Raw genomic sequence first — 24,175 nt, forward strand, 5'->3', positions numbered from 1 at the left:
TTTTTTTACCCCATGTCCTTTAATAACTTTGGCCAACAAAGATCTCCAAGCTCAAGATTAAAATTAACAACTGAGAATTCTGAAGTTGACAAAGTAGATATGGAGAAAGCTGCCTCAGATGGCAGGACGGTGGATAACTAGATGTAAACTAAATGTCAAAAAAAGCCAGATGATGATGGGGAGTTTTTATTTTAATGCAGGGATCTGTTGTGATCAGGAATCCACCTCCTAAAAGATGAGTGAAAGTAAAGGAATGTGGCACAAGGGAATGTAGGGTCATGGCATGGAACTGATTAGAAAAGTCAAATGTAGGCTTATGGGGAATGCACACGGGACTGATTGGAAGCTCTGTCAATGAACTATAAGAGAGGTATCGGGCCGAATGGCCTCCTTTTGTACTGTAAAGTTGATTGATTAGTAGGCTTACATTAACACTGCATTGAAGTTACTGTGAAAATCCCCTACTTCCCGCTGCCTGTTCAGGTACACCAAGGGAGAACTTAGCACGGCCAATGCACCTAACCAGCACATCTTTCAGAGTATGGGAAGAAACCCACGCAAACATGGGGAGAATGTGCAGATTCTGCACAGACAGTCACTTAAGCCAGGAGTCAAACCCAGGTCCCTGCTGCTGTGAGGCAGCAGTGCTAACCACTGTGTCATCACGCCACAAGACTGCAAGGCATCACAATGACTTACCTGTCTATTGGATATATCAATCTTGTTGCCTAAAACAACAAAAGGGTAATCCTTGTGGTCCAAAGGAGTTTGCAGCAGTATCTCTTCTCTCCAGCCTCCGAGACTATAGAAAGAGTCTTGATCAGTCACATCAAACACAAGCACACAGCCATCTGATCCTTTCGAGAAGGAGGGCACAAGTGATTTAAACCGTTCCTGACCGCCTGTGTCCCAGATCTGAATTGATGAACAAAAGACAAGTCAGTCTATAGTGGATTAAATGTCTGCCCTGTTGGAGCTCTGTAGACATTCAATAAACTTTCTTGTAATCCCCCCAGCATTTGTTGGCCATACCTGTTTGCCCTTGAGGGCAGTTAAACATCATTGCTGTAGGTCTGGAATCACATAGCGTCAGACCAGGTAAGAATGGCTGATTTCCTTCCCCAGGGTATACTAGTGAACCAGAAGACCAGTGACAGTTTTTGTGGTTACCATTATTAAGGCTAACTTTCTTAAAAAAAAATCACTTGAGTTTAAATTTCACCAGGGGCCAGGGTGGGATTTGAACCCATGTTGCCAGAGCCTGGGGCTCTGAAACAGCAACCAGCCAGTGACGATACCACCGTGTCATTTCAAAACAGCCCCTCATTAGTCAACCTTGCAAAGTAAGAGGATGGTTTAAGACTTTGCTGGTTTTATCTTGGGGATCATCAGCATTTTTAGAATTTATCTTTCACGGGCTGTGTGTGCTGCTGATAAGAGCAGCAAGCACGGTGGCACAGTGGTTAGCACTGCTGCCTCACAGCATCAGGGACTCAGGTTCGATTCCCAGCTTGGGTCACTGTCTGTGCAGAGTCTGCACTTCTCTTCGTGTCTGGGTGAGATTCCTCTGGGTGCTCCGATTTCCACCCACGGTTTACAACAAATATATATTTGTTATCACATATTGACCACATTGAAGACGTGCCGGTTAGATGCATTGGCCATGCTAAATTCTCCCTCAGCATACCCAAACAGACACTGGATTGTGGCAATCAAGGGATTTTCACAGTAACTTCATTGCAGTGTTAATGTAAGCCTACTTGTGACACTAATAAATAAACTTAATTTGATGCCCATCCACCATTGCAGGGCTATTTAAGAGTTAACCGCATTGTTGTGAGTCTGGAGTCACCAGACCAGGTAAGGACAACAGATTTCCTTCCCTGAAGGGCATGTTGTTAGATGGGGGTCTAACAACAATCGATGATAGGTCCTCATTACCAAGACCATAAAATCCCCGCAGTGGAGAAAGATGCCATCCAGTACAGGGTGGCATGGTGGTAATATGGTTAGCACTGATACCTCACAGTGCCAGGGACCCAGGTTCAATTGTGGCCTCGGGTCACTGTCTGTGTGGAGTTTGCACATTCTCCCCGTGTCTGCGTGAGTTTCCTCTGGGTGCTCCGGTTTCCTCCCACAGTCCAAAGATGTGTGAGTTAGGTTGACTGGCCATGCTAAATCGACCCTAGTGTGTGGGGATATGGGAATGGGGCCTGGGTGGGATTGTGCAGACTGGATGGGCCAAATGGCCTCCTTCTGCATTGGAAGGATTCTACGAAATAAGCAGCAAATTCAATCCGCACCAAATCTCTAAAAATGCACCATACACAACTTATTTATTTACAGGTAAAGGCTATACACAGATTGGCAGCTTCATGGTTGCATCCAGCTCCCGAGAAGGTTCTAGAACAGAAACCCAAACTCAATATGGTGATCCCCAACCCTGTGCCCTGATTGGTTCTCCAGCTCATGTGATCCTTACCCTGCAGATTGATCCTTAAAGGGACAAACTTTATTTGAGAGGCAGAACCCCCGGCAGTGTGACAATCTCTCAGTACTGCACTGGCGTGCTTGTCATTCTGGGTTACGTGCGCAGGCATCTGGATTGGAATTCGAACCCACTACCTGCTGGTTCAGAGGTAGCACGCTGGACAGCTCAGCGCAAGGGTAGTGAAAAACTGTGAGAGATGCAAAGAATTGGATTTTCTGACCCTTCCTGCCAGCGGGCCCTGTAAATGGTGACCCCCCAACTCCCCCCGCAGTGGGCACCCTGTCAGCGTGGCGGCAAACCAATGCAAAGCATTGTTGGCATCGGCGAGAGCGGAAGATCCGGCCACTGGCCATTGGTGAGAGGCTTCTACTGCTGGAAAACATTCTGTCGGGGTGGAGTGAGGGGGTGTCAGAAAACCCCCACTGTGGAGGAATTAATAGCATTACTCAGTGAAGGTGACATTCCTCAACAGGAGACCATAATGTCCTAACTAAGTTGTGGGCTTAAAACAAAAAGAAAAGGTATAGTTTTTTTTTTATTCATTTGTGGGACACGAGTGTCACAGGTTGGCCATCATTTATTGCCCATCCCTAGTTGCCCTTGAGAAGGTGGTGGTGAGCTGCCTTCTTAAATCGCTACAGTCCATGTTCTGTGGGTTGACCCACAATGCCATTAAGGACGGAATTCCAGGATTTTGAGCCAGCCACTATGAGGGATTGACAATATATTTCCAAGTCAGGATGGTGAGTGTCTTGGAGAGGAACTTTCAGATGGTGGTGTCCCCATGTATCTGCTGCCCTTGTCCTTCTAGATGGCAGTGGTCGTGGGTTTGGAAGGTGCCACATTGATTCAAACTAACAACAATAGATTTATTCTAGGATGTCATGCCCATACTCTGACAGTCAAGCAACAGCCTGTGCAACACCCTAATGACATCACGATCAAATCGTGTGATTAGCTGTTAAAGCAATCATGCAACCATTTAAATATATAACAAAGAGCTTTACAGGAATTGTATTTCCATACAACAGCTGGACCAGAGCAGTCAGGTTTTTCTGTTTTTCTCACGTGTACAGTGCACATGATGAAGAAGGACGAGGATTCATCACCTGTAGCTTGATTAATATATTGTTCACTTCTATCTCTTTTGTCAGGATGCTTGCTCCCAGTGTGGTGCGATACTCCTGAGTGAATCTGTTGTTGACATACCGGTTCAGAAGCGAAGTTTTCCCAACCCTACAGCAAAAGATTCAGGAAAATATAGTCACCCTTAACCTCATATTTAATATGTAACCGCAACCTGTTCCAGGGGAAGGGAGGCAGTGACATGGTGGTATTGTTTGCTGGGTTAGTAATCCAGAATCCCAGGGTAATGCTCTGGGAACCTGGCTTCAAATCTCTCCACAGCAGAGAGCAAAATTAGAATTCAATAAAAATCTGGAATATAAAGTCTAATGTCATGGAACTATTGTCAGTTATCCTTTAAGGAAGGAAATCTGCCATCATTTGATTTATTATTGTCACATATATTAATATACAGTGAAAAATATTGTTTCTTGTGCGCTATACAGTAAAAGCATATTATTCATAGAGAAGGAAAGGAGACAGTGCAGAATGTAGTGTTATAGTCATAGCTAGGGTGTAGCGAAAGATCAACTTAATGCAAGGTAAGTCAATTCAAAAGTCTGATGGCGCAGGGAAGAAGCTGTTCTTGAGTTGGTTGCTATGTGACCTCAGACTTTTGTATCATTTTCCCGATAGAAATAGATGGAAGAAAGAATGTCCTGGTGTGTGGGATCCTTGACTATGCTGGCTGCTTTTCCGAGGCAGCAGGAAGTGTGGACAGAGTCAATGGATGGGAGGCTGGAATAAGTGATGATCTGATCTGCTCTAGAGCCATAGCAATGTGATTGATTCTGAATGGGCCTGGCAACCATTCAGCTCAAGGGCAATTGGGGATGGGCAATAAATGCTGGCCCAGCCAGCGATACCCACATCCCGTGAATGAACAGAAAACAAAACTGAAATTCATAAATTCATGAGAAGGAGTTATGTGACTATGCAGGTCCCTGGACTTTCTTCCCCAATTCATTTGCAGTGCTTAGCAATTCTCAGGCAACACTAGTTTCATCTTCAGCCTTTACTAGGGCAAACTCAGCCACATAGCAGCCACTTCCTGACATGCTCGGTTAGCACTGCTGCCTCACAGCACCAGGGACCCGAGTTCAATTCTCGGCTTGGGTCATTGTTTGTGCAGAGTCTGCATGTTCTCCCCGTGTCTGCATGGGTTTACTCCGGGTGCTCCAGCTTCCCCCCCTCCCAACAGTCCGAAAGGCATGGTGGTTAGGTGCACTGGCCATGCTAAATTCTCCCTTAGTGTACCCAAACAGGCACTGGAGTGTGGCAACTAGGGCTCTTCACAGTAATTTCATTGCAGTGTTAATATAAGCCTACTCGTGACACTGAAAAATAAACTTTAAAAAGACATTTATTTCATTCCACCAGCCAGATCTGCCTGAGATTGTACCACTTGCTGCCCCTGTTCTTTGGTGCAGTTGATAAGCCAATTATTTGATATTTAAGCAGAATTATACTGAACAGACAGCACAGAAATGAAATATTTCACCCAATTGCCCTGAGCTGATATTTCTCACAAGTCTCCTCCCTCCCTGCTTCCTCTCACCCTATCAGCACATCTTTACGTTGCTTCCTCCCTCATGTCTGTATCAAGCTGTACCTTAAATGCATCAACACTACTTATGTGGTAATGAGTTCCACGTTCCCAGTGCTCTCTGGATGAAGAGGTCTCCAATGAATTCTTTGCTGGACTTTGTTAGTGACTGTCACATATTTATGACCCTAGGTTTTGGAGTCCGTTGATCACAAGTGGGAGAATTTCCTCTCTGCACTATCAAGCCCCTTTTTAATTATAAAGACCAAAGGCCATCTCTTTTCCAGGGGGGTTGGGGGGGTCACACTTCTTGGTTGTAGTATCTTCCTTGCAAATCTTTTTGCGTCTTCACTTTTGCCTCTGTATCCACTATGTAATATGGAGACCATGATGATACACTCTTTAAGGGCAGCACGGTGGTTAGCACTGCTGCTTCACAGCGCCAGGGACCTGGGTTCGATCCCCCCGTGCCTGAATGGGTTTCCTCTGGGTGCTCCGGTTTCCTCCCACAGTCTAAAAGACGTGCTGGTTGGGTGTATTAAATTCTCCCTCAGTGTACCCAAACAGGCGCCGGAGTGTGGTAACTAGGCGATTTTCACAGTAACTTCATTTCAATGTTAATATAAGCCTACTTATGACACAAATAAATTAACTTTAAACTTTTAAATTTAATTCATCAAGATCCTAGATAAACGCAATATAAATTCCTGGCAAATTCTATTTACTAAATGTGGCCAGCAGGTGGTGTATTTGCCTGATGAAGTCCATTGGTCAGCCCGTATGCTGAGGTAAATTGATTGATGTGAGGGCTCAGAAATGCTGTATTTCCCTCACACCTCCCTCAGAAAGACAGTCAATGGTCTAGGCAGCTGGAAGTCACCATCAAGAGTGCAGCACTGCATCAATGGTGTCAGGCATGGTGCTCAGGGACAGCCTCACTCAAGTGTCTCAAGCACAAGGGTTAGGCTGATACATCTCACGCGGGTTGGCATGTTGTGCCCCCCCATGTAACAAAGGACTTGCCTGCCACTAACTGACCCTGAGTAGGCTTTTGTTTGATTCATTTACAGGATTTGGAGGTTTTGGAGAGAGTACAGAAAGATGGAGGGTATTAGCTCTGAGGAGAGATTGAGTAAACTGGAATTGTTCTCCCTGGAAAGATGAAGGCTGAGGAGTGACCTGTTAGAAGTTAATAAAATCATGAGGGCTATAGATAAGGTGAAAAGTTGGAAGATTTTTCCCAGGGCAGAAATGATAATTACAAGGGGGCATAAGTTCAGGATGGGGTGGTGGGGAGGGGAGAGGTTCAGCAGAGATGTGCGGGCTACGTTTTTCACACAGAAGGTGGTGGGGGCCTGGAATGCACTGGCAACTGAGGTGGTTGAGGCAGATGCGTTAGTGTCATTTAAGATTTATCTGGATAGATACATGAACAGGCGGGGAATAGAGGGATACAGGCAGTTGATCTAGATAGGACGTGCTTGGTGCAGGCTTGGTAGGCTGTAGGGCCTGTTCCTGTGCTATTTATTGCCCATCCCTCGGTGCCCTCCTTTTCAGGGGGTTTTTAAGAATCAACCACATTGTCGTGGGTCTGGAGTCACATGTAGGCCAGACCAGGTAAATACGGCAGATTTCCTTCCCTTAAGATCATTAGTGAACCAAGTGAATTTTTCCGACAGTGGTCTCATGGTCATCAGTAGATTCTTAATTCCAGATTATTTTGTTGAATTCAAATTTCACCATCAAATCCATGGGATTTGAACCCAGGTCCGCAGATCTTGCCCTTGGTTACTGGTCCACTGATAGTTCTGGTAGTTATGGGCTGCTTTCTTGAACCTCCGTTTGGTGCAACTGAGCGGCTTACGAAGGAGTGGTTAAGTTTCAGCTGTGGGTCTAGAGTCACATGTAGGCCAGACCAGGTAAGGATGGCAGATTTCCTTCCCTAAAGGACATTAGTGAACCAGGTGGGTTTTTATGACAATTGCTGATAGTTTCATGGTCACCATTTTCAATTCCAGATTTATTAACCAATTTTAATTTTTAACCCTCATTAACTGCCGTGGACGGATTTGATCCCAAAACATTAGCAGGGGCCTCTGAACCACTATACCACCTTTGCTGGGGAAGCAAGAGTTCCTGATTAACATTCTCTCTAAGTTGCATAGATGCACAGCAATACTGAACTTACCAAGCATCCACCTTAAAGAGAACAGTGCAAAGAAGAGAAACTATAGATAAATCGTTCTGAGGTACAGGAGTATTATCAGTCAACTACTTGCGGTACTTTGCTTTAGAATCATAGCATCCTAATAGAGCAGGAGGAGGCCATTCAGCCCATCGAGTCTGCACCAGCAACAATCCCACCCAGGCCCTATCCCCTTAATCCCATGTATTTACCCTGCTAATCCCCCTGACACTCAGGGCAGGGATTTCTGTCCGCACTCGCCCCGAAATGGGAAAATCCCGTTCAAGGTCAACGGATCTTTTCATGGTCCGCCCCTCATCCACTCCGATTCCCATGGCGGGTGCAACAGGGAGATTTAACATGGCCAATCAATCTAACTTGCACGTCTTTATGGACTGTGGGAGGAAACCGGAGCACCCGGAGGAAACCCACACAGACACAGGGAGAATGTGCAAGTTCCACACAGATAGTGACCTGAAGCTGGAATTAAACCCGAGTCCCTGGCACTGTGAGGCAGCAGTGCTAGTCACCATGCCACCGTGTCACCCAGTGATGATTTACTTGATGATATTTTCAAATAATATTGTTTCCTTATAGTATATTTCCTTATACTTCTAATATTCTTTCCTTCAATTTCTCCTGAATGTCTCTGAATGATATTAAACATTGGTAATAGGCAATTTTAAAAGATTTATTGCTGCTTACCCAAGGGAACCAAGGATAACTATTTTCAGATCCACTCTCCTGTTGGTGTTCATCTACGGTACCTGGGAATAACCAGAGGGAGATACTTGTCATCAATGAACTTACAGAATATTAACTTGCCTGCGTGGGTTTCCTCCCAATATTTCAGTTTCCTCTCACAGTCCAAAGATGTGCACATTAAATGTGTTGGCCATGCTAAATTTCCCCTCAACATACCCGAACAGGTGCCAGATTGCATTGAGTAGGGGATTTTCACAGTAATTTCATCGCAGTGTGAATGTCAACCTACTTATGGCTAATAAATAGACTTTCATCTTTTACTTTTACCTTTCACAGTCCTCCTTCCACATTGCCCCCTTGTGTTTGTCAGCCCACACTTCCCTCCTACATCTCCCTCCACTCCCCACAACCCCCTACCCCCAGTCCCCCACCTCGTGCTCCATCCCCAGGTTGAACTTCAGACCTTTGTTGTCATGGATCCCACAGCACAGTTCTGTCCAGACATTGGTGTGTGTCACCCAGGGGAGAAGGAGACCCCTGTATTCCCCACCCCTAGGCACTGTGCTGATTCAACTCAGCGACACAGGAGGGTCAATGGGTCCAGTAGCATGGTGCTGAACCACGCAGACCAGTTGGAGATGGAGGCAGGAAACGATCTACCCCAGCAGAATGGTGTGCAGTGCATCAGGAGCAGTGCAACACTTGGCAGTGTAGCTCTCACCCAAAGTCTTTTGCCAACCAAGGAGTGGCTTGTGTACAGCATTTATCGCCAATTGGGTTGATGCCAATGTGATTTCCCATTGGGTAACGCAAGATTGGAAGCTGTTTTAATGAGCATTCGTGCGATGCAAATTAATTCAAATGGCGCTAATGCTACCTGCCAGTGGGAGGCTGATGCAGAACTAACCCAATGTTTGGAGAATTGCAACGTCCTTTTCACCCCAGCTAGATTCTCTGCTCCTGCCTGCCACCAAACCCGCTGCAGGCAGGATGGGAGAATCCCATCCATTGAGGCATTTGAGAAGGTATAAAAATGATGTACGAGGATGAGAGATTGTGGCTCATAAGTTCCTGGCTTCCCCCAGCGTCAGATTTGGTGGTGAGGGTGTTGAGGGAAGAGGGTAATGGGCTGGGTAGCCCAAAGCTGCCCTAGGAAATATCACTCAGAAATTCACAGGCAAGGATTTACCAGCAATTGTCCAGAAGCACTAATTTCCCCGGCAATTAGGCTGGGAACCGTCCAACAAAGTGGTTTAAATTACGCACATCAGATGGTTCTGCTTATGGTTACTCCGAAAGAATTAGAAGAAATAAGAACGTTTCTAATTTCAGAGAAACAATTTTAAACACTCAGACAATGAGATACTTCCCATACCCTCAACACTGAGGGGAACCCCAATTCCCCAGGATATTCCCAAAGCCTCTGCACTCCCCCATGAGAATCGCGCCCACCCCCTGACACCCAGCCACACAAAAGTCCCTCACCCATTCCCCTCCCAAAGCCTGGGCCAGACACTAAGTTGTCCTCCTGACCCGCACCTGAATGACCTGGCCAGTGATGTACTGGTTCTATCCCTGCTGCCTTTGAGCCTCTGCTATTATTCCCTGGCACGGTGGTCTTATCCATACTGGCTGGCACGGTGAGAGGGGAGCAGTGGTGGATTAGTAAGTTCCTTGTGTAATGGCAAGCTTGTGTTGATGTAAACCTTCTCCAGGAGCTTTCTTGTTGTAAACTCCTTCCTTATGTGAGGAGGTGGGACGTTGCTCAGGACTGGGAGCCAGGGGGATTGAGGTGATCGGAGAGTGCCTGAGATGGTACGTGTTGTGTTGAGCTGGGTATCTAGAAGGCTGGTGTGGCATGAGTTCTACCCACTGGTGCACAGTACTCTGCAGTCAAGTAAATGATGGCAAGAGTTGAGATCCTTAAGATTTGTGCATCTGCCTCCCATAAAGAGCAGGAAGTTTGCTGAGGAGATTGTTTCACATTTTGGTCTTTGTTGTTATCTTGCTTGGGTATTGTAGCCAAACAGCCATCTAAATGGCGTTTTGTAAAGCACTCTGGGACAACTGGGCAAGAAACTAAACTGACAGGCTGCAGTTTAAAGACAGACAAACAGGCTGCAACCCTGTGAATACACAGGATATGGGCCATCTCCAGGGTGAAAGAGACTTTCTGGTCACACTGGGCTGTGTGCCAGACGTAAAGGCACTGTGAATCCTTATTTAGGAGGAAGGTATGTGACCTATGTGCCTACAACACCTACAGAGATGGCTGCCGGGGACACACCCAGAGATCGGTGTGGTAGCACCTGATTGGACTCTTATCGATCAGGGTGATCAAGTCCTGATCGATTGATTGGCAATGGCCAAAAAAAGGGCGTGAAACCAAACATGGTATAAAGGATGCTGCACAACCAGGAATCTCTCTCTCTCTCTCTGATCCCACGAACGAACTACAACAATGGTGAACATCGCCAGCAAGAGGAGAGCCACCACACCTGAGAAGGAAGAAAGAAAGACTACAGCCAGAATGCCAGACCAGAGCAAAGGACCAAACTACACAGACAACTATCAAGACCAGCACACAGATAAAGGCCAGTATCTGTTTGGGTATTTGTCAGTCACACAAAGTTAAGTCAAGGTCTTGTATTGTACTTGAATTCTAGCATTTCTGTAAGATAACTTATTGTTGGTCGGGTGGATGATTATCGATTGTGTGGGTTTAAATAAATATTGTTTGTACTGATAAAACATCTACTCAAAGTTATTTGTCCATCGTATAAGGGTTAAAACAGGTTGATTTTTACAACAGTATGTATGTCAATGTTCAGGTCGTTGTAACACTGAGATAAATGGGATGTTGTTTGTGACTCAGACTTTGACCGCTCACAGAGATGTTAAGTTCCCTCTTGGCGCTGGCATTGTAGGGTGGAATGCACTTATTTTTATATTAGTGTCACAAGTAAGGCTTACATTAACACTGCAATGAAGTTACTGTGAAAATCCTCTAGTCGCCACACTCTGGCACTTGAGACTGTTTTGTTGGTGTTGGGTAGAAGGTGCCTTGTCTTACAGCAGTGGCCAGCTTTGCAATATCATTGTTTAGTGTTGCCTCTAGTTTAAAAAAATCCAAGTCTGAGAGGTACAGCAGATATCATCAACATAGACCGAGACGGGATGGGAATGTAGATTGTTGACATAGAGATTGAAAAGAGTTGATGCTGGAACAGATGCCGGGGAAGCTCATTGGTCTGTTCCCTCTAGGCACTTGTCTTATCACCCGTGTGCACCCATCCATCTTGGAATAATTGTTCGATGGCGTCAGTAACTCATGGAGGGAGGACTCTTGAGATTTTGACAAGCACGCCATTGTATCAGAATCAAATGCTGCAGTGAGATTAAGAAAGTCAGTGCCCTCTTTGAGGTTATCTTCAAAGCCATTTACAATGAAGGTGGTTAGGGCAAGTACTCGTTCTAACGAGTCAAACTATTCTTATACGGATTCCCCACGCTAGGTGTTGATTGGTTGGGTGGCACGGTAGCACAATGGTTAGCACTGCTGCTTCACAGCTCCAGTGACCTGGGTTCGATTCCCAGCTTGGGTCGTTGTCTGTGTGGAGTTTGCACATTCTCCTCATGTCTGCATGGGTTTCCTCCGGGTGCGCTGATTTCCTCCCACAGCCCAAAGATGTGCGGGTTAAGTTGATTGGCCATGCTAAAGTTGCCCCTTACTGCCCTGAGATGTGTAGGTTAGAAGGATTAGTGGATAAAACATATAGGGATATGGGGGAAGGGCCTGGGTGGGATTGTGGTTGGTGCGGACTCGATGGGCCAAATGGCCTCTTTCCGTACTGTAGGGTTTCTATGATTCTATGGTTGTTTGGACACATGATTCTTACTCAGTAAAGTTACAATCACCATAACAGTCGAATCAAAATATCAGGTAAAAATATAGAGGCCAAAATTTTCCGGTCTTTCACACCGGCGAGATTTTCCGGTCCCGCCAATGCATCCCCCCACAACCCTTGGCGGGGGTGCGCTGTTCACAGGACTGGAAAATCTCACCACTGGTCAATGGTGGGCCGCCTGTGTTTCGCAGGTTACGCAAACAATCCCACCCAGAGACTTTGAAACTATCGCCTCACTGCCTGCTCTTGGAATCCCTTAACCTCTAACTCAATTTCATCTGAGGATTATACCTTGGTTTTGTAGAATCTTCTCAAGCCATTTTGAGCTTTCTCGTTATTTATTTGTGGACATCGTTGGCTGACCATCATTTATTGCCCATCCCGAGTTGTTCTCGAACTGAGTGGCTCGCTAGGCCATTTCCAAGGGCAGTTGAGAGTCAGCCACATTGCTGTGGCTCTGAAGTCACATGTTGGCCAGACCAGGTAAGGACAGGAGATTTCCTTTCCTAAAGGGCATTAGTGAACCAGACCGGTTTTTCTGACAATGGTCATTGGTCGATTCTTAATTCCAGATATTTTTTATTAAATTCAAATTCCACCATCTGCCATGGCAGGATTTGAACCCGGGCCCCCAGGACATTAGCTGAGTTTCTGGATTAATAGTCCAGCAATAATACAACTCGGCCATCGCCTCCCCTTCTTCTTACATTTCCATCAGTTACTTTTCCCTCAGGCCACATGAAGCAAGAGCTCTATTTCACTGCACTCACTCACGTTCATTGCACCAGCTGACACTTAAACCCACAATCTAACCGTTCCCAATGTGCAATACTTACTGTCATTTTAGTCACATTTGCTTGAACATTGCGTCATTTATAATAATGTTTCCTCACTTCGCCTTTGGCTCAGCAAAATTTCTTTATTAATTCCCTCAATTGTAAAATTCTCATCCTTGTTTTCAAGCCCCAATCCTGGTCCCCGAATCCCCTAACTCTTAACTTCTCTAACTTAGACTAGCCCTAACTTCCAGCCCAAAGGGCCTTTGAGATCTCCGCACTCTTCCGATTCCGGCCTCCTCTGTGTCCCTGATACATCTGTGCCTAAAGCTCTGGAATATTCTCCCTGCATCTTTCCACATCTCTAGCTCTCTCGCCTTTGTGAAAGTGTTCCCTAAAACCCACCTCTTCGATCGAATTTTTGGTCGCCCGCCCTAGTATCTCCTTAGGTGACCTGGTGTCAAATTTTGTTTCACGATGCTTCTGTGAGCCACCTCAGGATGCTTACTTGTGCTAAAGACACAGGTTAGAAGCAAATTGTCATCGTCTATTCATCTTCCAGGGAATTTCACATTATGAGACTTTTTTTTATCATCATTGTGGCTTTTAGATGTCCATAGGAACATATGACTTAGGAGCAGGAGCAGGCCATTTGGCCCTTCAGACTTGCTCTGCCATTCAATAATATCATGGCTGAACAGGAGTTGGGGTGTGGCGACTCAGGGATTTTCACAGTAACTTCATTGTGGTGTTAATGTAAGCCTACTTGTGACACTAATAAATTGACAACTCAGCTTCAACCTGTTGAGCCATTCCTCATAAGATAAACACCTCAAGCTAGGAGGCAATGATTCTGCTATGTATTACTTCTAATACAATTATATCTCTTTTTCAAATAAGGAGGCCAAAAAAGTGTACGCAGAATTTCACATGTGATCTCACCAAGGCCCTCCACAGTGCAGTAAGATTTTCCTACGTTCCCCTGGCAATAAAGGGTAACATTCCTAATGGCTTGCTCTACTTGCATTCTAACCTTTTGCAATTCACATACCAGGACACCCAAGTAGCACCAAGTATTTTTTTTCTTTTTGCAAAAATATACTTACACAATATCTGAAAGATCATTACAGACATTTCAAAATGGTCATCACAAGAAGTGCAATAATATTCAAGTTTTCTACTTGGATCATGTTGCACTCTGCAGAGTGGCACAGTGGCACAATGGTTAGCACTGCTGCCTCTCACAACGTCATGATGTGGGTATGCCGGCGTTGGACTGGCGTAAACACAGTAAAAAGTCTGACAACACCAGGTTTTAGTCCAACCTATTTATTTGATAATATTCTCACTAGCTTTCGAGGGGACAGCCTCTTCGTCAGGTGAATGACCTGACGAAGAGGCTGTCCCCTCGAAAGCTAGTGAGAATATTATCAAATAAATAGGTTGGACTAAAACCTGGTGTTGTCAGACTTTTTACTGTGCCTCTCACAACGCCAGGGATCTGGTTTGATTCTCAACTTGGGTCACTGTCTGTGATGGAATCTGCACATTCTCCCCGTGGCTGTGTGGGTTTCTTCTGGTTTCCTCCCACAGTCCAAAAGACCACCGGTTAGGTGCATTGGCCATGCTAAATTCTCCCTCAGTGTACCCAAACTGGCGTTGGAGTGTGATAACTAGGGGATTTTTACAGTAAATTCATTGCAGTATTAATGTCAGCCTACTTGTGACACTAATAAATAAATAAACTTTAAAACCTTCAGTATAACTGTGATATGTGTAATATTCACCGTACACATTCAATATGAGTCATACAGCCTGTGGGAGGCCTACACAACGCCTCTACCTCCCCCGATTCACTGTGGCTGAAAGGTTTCAGACAGTGACCTTACCCCCTGGCTGCCCCAAGCCTTAGCCGCTGTTCAGTGTCTGCAAGAATTCATTCCAGTGTCTTATGTTTGTTTTATGTCCATTGATCATAATGTCTGCATTCCATATGTTCCCATTTGAGCCTGAAATTTCTCCCAAGAGCAGCACTTCATGAGATTTGACAGACTCAAGACATCAGCTCTTTTCTCCCCATACAGATGCTGCCAGACCTGCTGAGGTTTTCCAGCATTTTCTCTTTTGATGTCATAACCTTCCTCATCTTCAAATTCTTGACTGTTAGATGATCATAATATTTTGTGCTTTAATTTTTGTGTGTTTGCCGTGGCACATTGACTTAAAACTCCTTCTCCTCTTAAAGGAATGACACTCTGCATTATTGGCGAGCCTTCTTCATCCCTATGGAGTCTTTTAACACCACAACGGGAGCACTGAATAATGATGGCTACGGCACCCTCTTCACTCTTTCCTTGCTTTGGATTAAATGAACTGCTACTTCTGCGTCATTTTACTCCTGGAGGTTTCTTCGAATAAACATCTGATTTTGCTTCCTTACTTCTGCCTGCCTTGGCACGTCTTTGATGGGGGTCAAATCTTCCCTCGACTGCAGAAAATCTGATGAAGTTCCCCTTTAAGAATCCGACTGAGCTACCATCAAAAATATTGGTGTGTTTGACATAAACTACCAGAAACAAGGCCTCCAGAAACTCAAAGAAGAAAACCACGGAATCCCTACAGGACAGAAGGAGGGCACTCGGCCCGTCGAGTCTGCACCATCCCTCTGAAAGAGCATCCCACCCAGTCCTCCACCCTCTCCCCATAGCCCTGTGCATTTATCATGGCTTATCCACCTAATCTACACATCCTGGGACACTAAGGGGCAATTTAACATGGACAATCCATCTAACTTGCACATCTTTGGACTGTGGGAGGAAACTGGAGCATCCAGACGAAACCCACACAGACACAGGAAGAACATACAGGAAGACAGTACACTGGGTAAACTGTCACTCCCCGCTGCCCCTTGTATGAACATTGGACTCCGAGTTGATCGCTCAGTGTGCATTCCACGCCCCCCTCCCACCCCTTCACGGGCATCACCACCAACCCCCACCATTCACCATCCCATCCCTGCCCCCCTCAGATCGCTGCCCCCACTGATCACACAACCCCCCCCAATCACAGCCTTGGTTGACCCTGTCCTCCCTTTGAGGAGTTCCCCCATTACCTCCCACCCTCCCCTTGTCTCCCACTGGCATAGCCCCTCCTCTTCAATCCGCTCCCCGCTAGGCCTTGTCTTCACCAGCGCTGCCTCCCACAGGCTGCACTCCTTGACACTGCCTGGTGCCTGACACTGCCTGGCTCTGCCCCCGAATATCCAGAGGGCTTCAATTGCCTTTGGTATCATTGGCAAGGCCATCATGGTGAGGAACTCAATCGCCGAGGGGTTAAGAGTGAGTGAACCAGGATGATGGTGTCTAGGGCTCACTAATTATCTGCAAATTAACTAGAGCAAATGGCAATTGGCTTCATACCCATAAACGGCGAGTGCCGATTTCACCAGGAAATCAGTGCTGGCAACATTGCGAGAGATAAAAAACCAGGCACGAAACTGATTTTTCACCTCTCATCCAATCTTGCCAGCTCACCTCACTGATCGACCAGTGAGATGACCTGGTAAGATTGCGCCCCCCCCCCCCAACCTTTCCTGCTCAGTTGCAAACAGGAAGCATTGTGTCCTCTCCCAAAAGACAGTGCCTCTGACCTTGCAGCACACCCTCAGCGCGCTCCTGCAGGATCAGCCTGGCTTTTTGTGCCTGAGGCTCTGCAATGGGTCTTGAACCTGCAGCTGCCTGAGACAGACGCAAGAATGAGACCCATTGAGACTGTGCGGCTTGAAAGACCTTCTCAACTCAGCACTAACTCTCACAATTTCAGCCTGAAGGCATGGCCAACCCCATGGGTGTCGCCTGAATAGGGAGAATTGAATCTTGGGCCAGGTTAATAGATCCCGGAAAACACAAAGATAATCCCTTTCATGACTAATTCACTTAACATACTTCCTTGTCCTTTAGTGCTGATTTATTCGACTTTACACTGACCTTATTGGCTTTATTCCCAAAGCTGTAACAAAGTTTAAAAGTTTATTTAATTAGTGTCACAAGTAGGCTTATATTCACACCGCAATGAAGTTACTGTGAAAATCTCCTCTTTGCCACACCCTGGCACCTGTTCGGGTACACTGAGGGAGAATTTAGCAAGGCTAACACACCTAACCAGCACGTCTTTCAGTCTGCGGGAGGAAACCGGAGCACCTGGAGGAAACCCATGCAGACACGGGGAGAACGTGCAGACTCCGCATAGACCCAAGCTGGGAATCGAACCCAGGTCTCTGGCTCTGTGAAGCAGCAGCGTGAACCACTGTGTTACCTGGTTAATATTGAGGGAAATTATCTGGAAATATGTGGGTGGGGTGAATGACAGAGGCAGCCCAGTGACACAGACACCGGCAAGATGAGTTTCAGTAAATAATGCCAAATATTGTCAGGCAGAAGCTGAATCTCTTCCATGGCTGACAACATTGTCTAAAAAAAAATAAGAAATGGGAACAACTGAACCTCAGCTGTGCCTATTGACAACTGAAGCCCATAATGGTGAAAGCAGCAATTTCTTACAAGTTAATCGTCAGTTACTCACGGTTTGACACATTCACAAGCAGCTCTGGGCAGGATGCGAGAAGGCTGAGCTCAACACAGCTAGCTACAGCAGCACTCGGTAATCCGACACCTCCCAGCCCATTTTACTTTCAGTTCATCCCGCTGGGTGTAAGGTGGAAATAAACACTGGCCAGCTAGATATCAGACCAGCCCTCTGCCACAGCCACTTCCCCCAGTGACTGTGGAGCCGGCTAGCTCAGACTCAGATAACTCTGTTCAATGTTGCAGCGGGGGTGTTTCCCAGATGACAGCTGCTGGAGGAGTACAGCAGGGTGGAACAACACAGTCACTGCCTTACACTCGCTCCAATAGAGAAAATGCCTTTGAGGTTAGACTAATATCCTGATTGGGCAACCGCTGACGGAACACACACTGTAGAAACAGCGAGTGGCAGCCAGAATCAAGTCAAGCACTTTATTTGCATGTCAGTCGATGGAGCCGTGTGCAGGTGTCCGATCATTGTAAACCACTCAACACGGTGGCACAGTGGTTAACACTGCTGCCTCACAGCGTCAGGGACCCAAGTTCAATTCCGGCCTCGGGCGACTTGTGTAGAGTTTGCACGTTCTCCTTGCGTCTGCGTGGGTTTCCTCCGGATTCTTCAGTTTCCTCCCACAGTCCAAAGATGTGTGGGTTAAGTGGATTGGCCATACCAAATTGCCCCACAGTGTCAGAGGGACTAGCAGGACAAACGTATGAGGTTAGGGGGATAGGTCTAGTTGGATTGTGGCCGGTGCAGACTTGATGGGCTGAATGGCCTCCTTCTGCATGGTAGGGATTCTATGAACACACCTTCTTTCATGCCAGACAACTGTGGAAAGCAGACACTCTGAGGCCCAAGCAGGGACCAGAGATGCTGATCGTGCAGGATTGGTTTGAAACCTCCAAAGTTCGATGTTTATTAATTAGTGTCACAAGTAGGCTAACATTAACACTGCAATGAAGTTACTACGAAAATCCCCCAGTCGCCACATTTGGGTGCCTATTCGGATACACTGAGGCAGAATTTAGCATGGCCAATGCACCTAACCAGCACATCTTTTGGACTGTGGGAGGAAACTGGAGCACCCGGAGGAAATCCACACAGACATGGGGAGAATGTGCAGACTCCACACAAACAGTGGCCCAAACTGGGAATTGAACCTAGGTCTGTGAGACAGCAGTGCGAACCATTATGTCACCGTGCTGTCCTGGAGGGCAAATACACTGAGGTCCAAGCAGGGACCAGAGTTGCCAACCCTCCAGGATTGGCCCGGAGTCTCCAAACCCTGAAGATCAATCTCCAGGACACTGAAAAGTTTTTAAAGTTTATTTGTTAATGTCCCAAGTAGGTTTACATTAACACTGCAATGATGTTACTGTGAAAATCCCCTAAAGTGTGTAAACCCTGGAGAAAAATCATCGGGACATTAAAAAAGATTGTTTTTTTGTCATTTCCTGTGAATATTTCTCTTCACCAGATATAAATATATTCAAAATGGGGGAAACAAAGGCTGTTTCGTTGACAACCAAGCGTTGTCCAATTGGGCACAGTAAGAAGTCTCACCACACCAGGTTAAAGTCCAACAGGTTTATCTGGTAGCCATGAAGTGTTGCCCCTTCATCAGGTGAGTGGAGCACTCCAAAAGCTTGTGCCACCAAATAAACCTGTTGGACGTGAACCTGGTGTTGTGAGACTTCTTACTGTGCCCACCCCAGTCCAATGTTGGCATCTCCACATCCTGTCAATTGGGTAATGAGTCTTTTTGCTTCCCAGTTGGTGTGGGAAGGCCGTGCATCGCACAGATGGATGTGTTGGCTGACTAATAAGAACATAAGAACATAAGAAATAGGAGCAGGAGTAGGCCATCTAGCCCTTCGAGCCTGCCCCATCATTCAATAAGATCATGGCTGATCTGAAGTGGATCAGTTCCACTCTCCCGCTTTCTCCCCATAACCCTTTATCCCCTTCTCTATCAAAAACCTATGACTTAAATATATTTAAATATAACCGTGACTTAAATATATTTAGTGAGGTAGCCTCCACCACTTCAATGGGCAGAGAATTCCAGAGATTCACCACCCTTTGAGTGAAGAAGTTCCTCCTCAACTCCAATCTAAACTGCCCCCCCCTTATCTTGAGGCTGTGCCCTCTAGTCCTGCTATCCTTTCTAAGCGGGAAGAATCTCTCTACCTCTCCCCTATCCATCCCCTTCATTATCTTATACGTCTCTATAAGATCCCCCCTCATCCTTCTAAACTCCAACGAGTACAGACCTAGTCTATTTAGTCTCTCTTCATAGTCCAACCCCCTCATCTCCGGTATCAGCCTAGTGAACCTCCTCTGCACTCCCTCCAAGGCCAATATATCCTTCCGCAAGTGCGGCAACCAAAACTGCACACAGTACTCCAGCTGTGGCCTCACCAGTGCCCTGTACAGTTGCAGCAAGACCTCCCTACTTTTGTATGACTAATGGCTGGAATGTGGAGGCAACTCATGAGATGAAACCTCCAGGGATACACTCAATCACAGCTGCCAACCGTAGTACAGACATCATCAGCGTAAGAAAATGTTTCCAGTATTATAAGTCCAAATGTGTTCTCATTACGCCTTGTCAATCCTGACTTCTGGTCGATTGGTTGAGTCAACAGTCAGCAAATAGTAATTAGGAAGCAACACACATGAAGGGTGAAATTCGGAATAGTGTCATTGAAGCTTCTAGCACATAAGGGAGCCTTTCAAGCCCTGATGCCTGTGTGACTGTTTGAAGGAGCTGTCCAGTTCAATCCCTCAGTCAATGAATTGAAATAAAATAGATCTTGAACACTTTCATTTCAAACAGCTACTAAATTAATCTCTCGGGTGGAAGTAAAAGATCTCATGGCATTATTTTGAAGGAGGGATGGTTCTCCCAATACTTATCCCTTAACCAACGTTATTAAAAAACAGCAGGTTATTCGATCATGATTGCATTGCAGTTTGTGGGAGCTTGCTGTGCACAAATTGGCTGTTGCATTTCCTACATTACAACAGCGACTACACATCAAAAGTGTTTCATCGATGATAGGGCGCTTTGGAACATCATGAAGGCACTAAATAGGCCCCCATTTTATCATAGAATCCCTACAGTGCAGAAGGAGGCCCATCAAGTCTGCACAGATTCTCTGACAGAGCATCTCACCCTGACCCTCTTCCTGCCCTAACCCCAGAATCCCACACATTTCCCATTCATCTAACTTACACATTTTAGGACACTAAGGGGCAACTTACCATGGCCAATCCATCCAACCTGCACATCTTTGGACTGTAGAAGGAAACCCTTGTTTTCTCTGTAACCTGAGGACTGGACACAGGGTGTCATAATAGCTAAGCAATAAAGGACATCATTAGCACATGCCTTTTCTGTGCTTGAAATCCATCCTGTAAGTTCAAAGATTTGCCTCCAAAATGGCCCATGGTTTGGTGTTCCTAAGCACCTGATGGTCTTCGTGATTATCCCTTTGCCCAGTGAATGAAAATGCTTAACCAAGCAACAGGCAACTCCCAGCATGCATTAGTCTTGCTCTGACATTTCCCAGAGTGCAACATGAGAATGCAACTTAATGGGTGGGAAATTGTGTCAAAACATCACCCTGGCATATTAATGCCTACATTCTTTGTCACAACAAGTTCTGATCAGGGAACACTACATTGTAAAGTTTATCAAAGGATAATGGTCAAGGATGAGAAACCACTCTTAAGCTCTTAAACTCTCAAGGGTTCATCATCTTTAATAGACTGACTGTCCAATTGCAGCTTTGGATATCCCAATGTTGTCATGTTTACCACAATGCCTTGCGAATAATTCCAGACATTCATCACCCTTCAAGTAGAGAAATAATGACCCAACATCGGAGCATATTCCAGGATGTGCCCTGTCATCACTGTCTGTGCTGATCCCACCAAGGCCTGAGGGATGAGCAATGAAACGCTGACTAGTGGGTACTTATGCCACCAGAGGGCCTGTTTGCCAGGGAGGATGGTAGAAAGATCATGGGGAGAAGCTGCCCTGATGTTATACCTCCCCGTAAAACCTCCTTTCCAAGCCACAAAGCTTTAAAACCTTTTAAATATTCAGGGATTCCGGTCAAGGCTAAGGCCCTCAGGTAGGCCCCACATCTTATTGCCAGGCTATCCCTAATTTTATTCAGTTCTGATAGGCCAAGTATGAAAGACTTCTGATCTGAGGCCCCCAAACACCCAAATTGTGGGTTTCCTCTGGGTGCTCTGGTTCCCTCCCACACTCCAAAGTTGTGCGGGGTTAGGTGAATGAGCTATGCTAAAATTGCCCTTTAGTGTCAGGGAGACTAGTTAGGATAAATCCATGGGGTTATGGGGATGGGGTCTGGGTGGGATTGTGGTCGGTGAAGACTCGATGGGCCAAATGGCCTCCTTCTGCACTGAATGATTCTATGATTCAATGCTAGTGTCCTCACTTGGGGTAAGTGATAGTTCCTAAACTTCCTGCCGTAGCTCAGTTAGAGTTTAAATACCTGCTGAATTTTAGCCCCACTCTTTGTGTTGACTATGTTAAATTTTCTGCTGCATTCCTGGCATGGTGATTATAAGAGCTTTATTGCTTGTAGTACTGTTTGGAATGTTTTGTGGTCACAATAGGCGTTATATTAATGCAGGTGTCCCCTTAAATAACATTTACAGTTCATCAATTTCAATCTATACCCTAGCTGCCAAATTTACTTCTAACAGTATACTGGGTTTATTTGATCTATAACATTTACTATACGTCAATGTAGTTTCTACTATGAGGAGAGGCTGAATAAACTAGGCTTGTACTCGTTAGAGTTTAGAAGAATGAGGGGAGATCTCATTGAGACATATAAGATGATGAATGGGATGGATAGGATAGAGGTGGAGAGACTCTTCCCGCTCAGAAAGGATAGTAGGACTAGGGGGCACAGCCTCAAGATAAAGGGGGGGGGGCGGTTTAGAACGGACTTGAGGAGGAACTTCTTCACTCAAAGGGTGGTGAATCTCTGGAATTCTCTGCCCGTTGAAGTGGTGGAGGCTGCCTCGCTAAATATTTTTAAGAAGCGGGTTGATGGGTTTTTGATAAGAGAGGGGATTAAGGGTTATGGGGAGAGGGCGGGAAAGTGGAACTGAGCCATGACAGATCAGCCATGATCTTATTGAATGGCGGGGCAGGCTCGAAGGGCCAGATGGCCTACTCCTGCTCCTATTTCTTATGTTCTTATGTTCTTATTTAAACTGTCCTTACAGCCTGATTTTCTGTAATATTTCCTCATGAACTCATTCACTTTGAACTAGGCAAATGGCAAATTAAAAAAACTGCAGGTCAATCATCTACCTGAGAAGATAATGCTTTCAGAAAGGCAGGTAAGAGTGTAAAAGTCTACAGAGCTCTCATCATTCCTGAAGGTTTTGCCTTTGAACACAGCTCATATTTTGAAAATCGATAGTTTTCCAAAAAATAATAAGTGTTTAATGAGTAGTCAAATTCATGCAGTTTGCACGTCTTTCCCATGTCTGTGTGGGTTTCCTGCCACAGTCCAAAGATGTGCAGGTTTGGTGGCGTGATCAAGCTAAATTGCCCCTTAGTGTCTCGATTGGGGGATTAGCTACAGTAAATGTGTGGGGTCACAGGGATAGAACAGAGGAGAGGGCCTGAGTAAGATACTCTGTCAGAGAGTTGGTGCAGACTTGATGGACTGAACGGCCTCCTTCTGCACTGTAGAGATTTTATGATGCCTCTGAGGATGATAGCAATAGGTTCAAAACTCAGTGTGGGAGTTGAGTGTCTGACTCCTGGGATGAAACTCCAGTACATTCCTGAGACAGCTACACTTTTCAACTTTTAGCCAGCTGGGAGGTTCCCCGCTATTCAGGTGGATGCCAATTGACACTATTTTGTGCCCTGGGGCAATATTTATCCCTTAAGTTGTTACGCCAGCTGGGTATTTAGCACACTGACCTCCTGATATAACAGTGAATGCCCTTGAAAACTAATTGAGTAAGCTGCAAAATGCTCTGGGATTTCCTGGGGGGTCTGAATTGTGCAGCATAAATACAAGTTATTCTGTTTTCCTTAAATTAACTTCTGCAAACCTTATTCATTTTGAATTTACTGGAACTTTGATTCTTTTGATTCCTGGAGAGATTCCCTGGGGCAGTTGAATGAGATTTCCTTCATCCAGCTGCAAACAAATTGTGTCAAAACTTGTTCTCAAATCTACTGCTAAGGATAAGACTATTTGTACAACATCTTGGTCTGTTTCGAGCCATAGAGATATAAAGTACAGAAAAAGGCCCTTCAGCCCATCTTGTCTGCACCGGTCAAAGACAAATCATCCAACTATTCCAATCTCATTTTCCAGCACTTGGTCCATAGCCTTCTGTGCCTTGGCATTGCAAGTGCACATCTATTTACTTCTTAAATGTTGATAGGGTCTCTGCCTTCATTACCCTTTCAGACAGAGAGTTCCAGACACTCATCACTCTTTGGGTAAAAAAAATCTTTCCTCACATCCTCTCTAAACTTCCTATCCCTTATCTTAAATCTATGCTCCCTCATCATTGATCCCTCCACCAATGGGAAAGGTTCCTTCTTCTCTACTCTATCTATGCCCCTCAATATTTTATACATCTCAATCATGTCCCCCCTCAGTCTCCTCAGCTCCAAGGAAAACAATCCCAGTCTATCCAATCTCTCTTCATAACTAAAAACTCTCCAGCTCAGGCAACATCCTAGTCCATCTCCTCTGCACCCTTTCCAGTGTTGTCACTTCCCTCCTATAATGTGGATTCCAGAACTGCACACAATTGTGAAATGAGAAGTTTGCG

General features: G+C 45.7%; 1 protein-coding gene across 3 annotated transcripts in view; it reads right to left on the reverse strand.

The window, feature by feature from the left end:
- LOC145356911 (ras-related protein Rab-7b-like) overlaps nt 1-24,175 on the reverse strand; it is a 50,374-nt gene that overhangs the window by 15,429 nt on the left and 10,770 nt on the right. Inside the window, exons 1-4 of one of the 3 annotated variants that reach the window (XM_080209907.1) lie at nt 17,318-17,617; nt 8,053-8,114; nt 3,601-3,727; nt 700-915 (exon numbers count right to left, since the gene is read on the reverse strand). In XM_080209907.1, the coding sequence (XP_080066033.1) occupies nt 700-915; nt 3,601-3,727; nt 8,053-8,105 (396 nt within the window). In that variant the 5' untranslated portion in view covers nt 8,106-8,114; nt 17,318-17,617. Of the gene's footprint in view, nt 1-699; nt 916-3,600; nt 3,728-8,052; nt 8,115-16,385; nt 16,443-17,317; nt 17,618-24,175 lie in introns of those variants that run through there. The other 2 variants (XM_080209909.1, XM_080209908.1) reach the window with 2 other exon arrangements.

This window comes from Carcharhinus amblyrhynchos, chromosome 22 (assembly GCF_965287045.1).
Source record: "Carcharhinus amblyrhynchos chromosome 22, sCarAmb.v2.hapA, whole genome shotgun sequence".
Classification (NCBI taxonomy): Eukaryota; Metazoa; Chordata; class Chondrichthyes; order Carcharhiniformes; family Carcharhinidae; genus Carcharhinus; species Carcharhinus amblyrhynchos.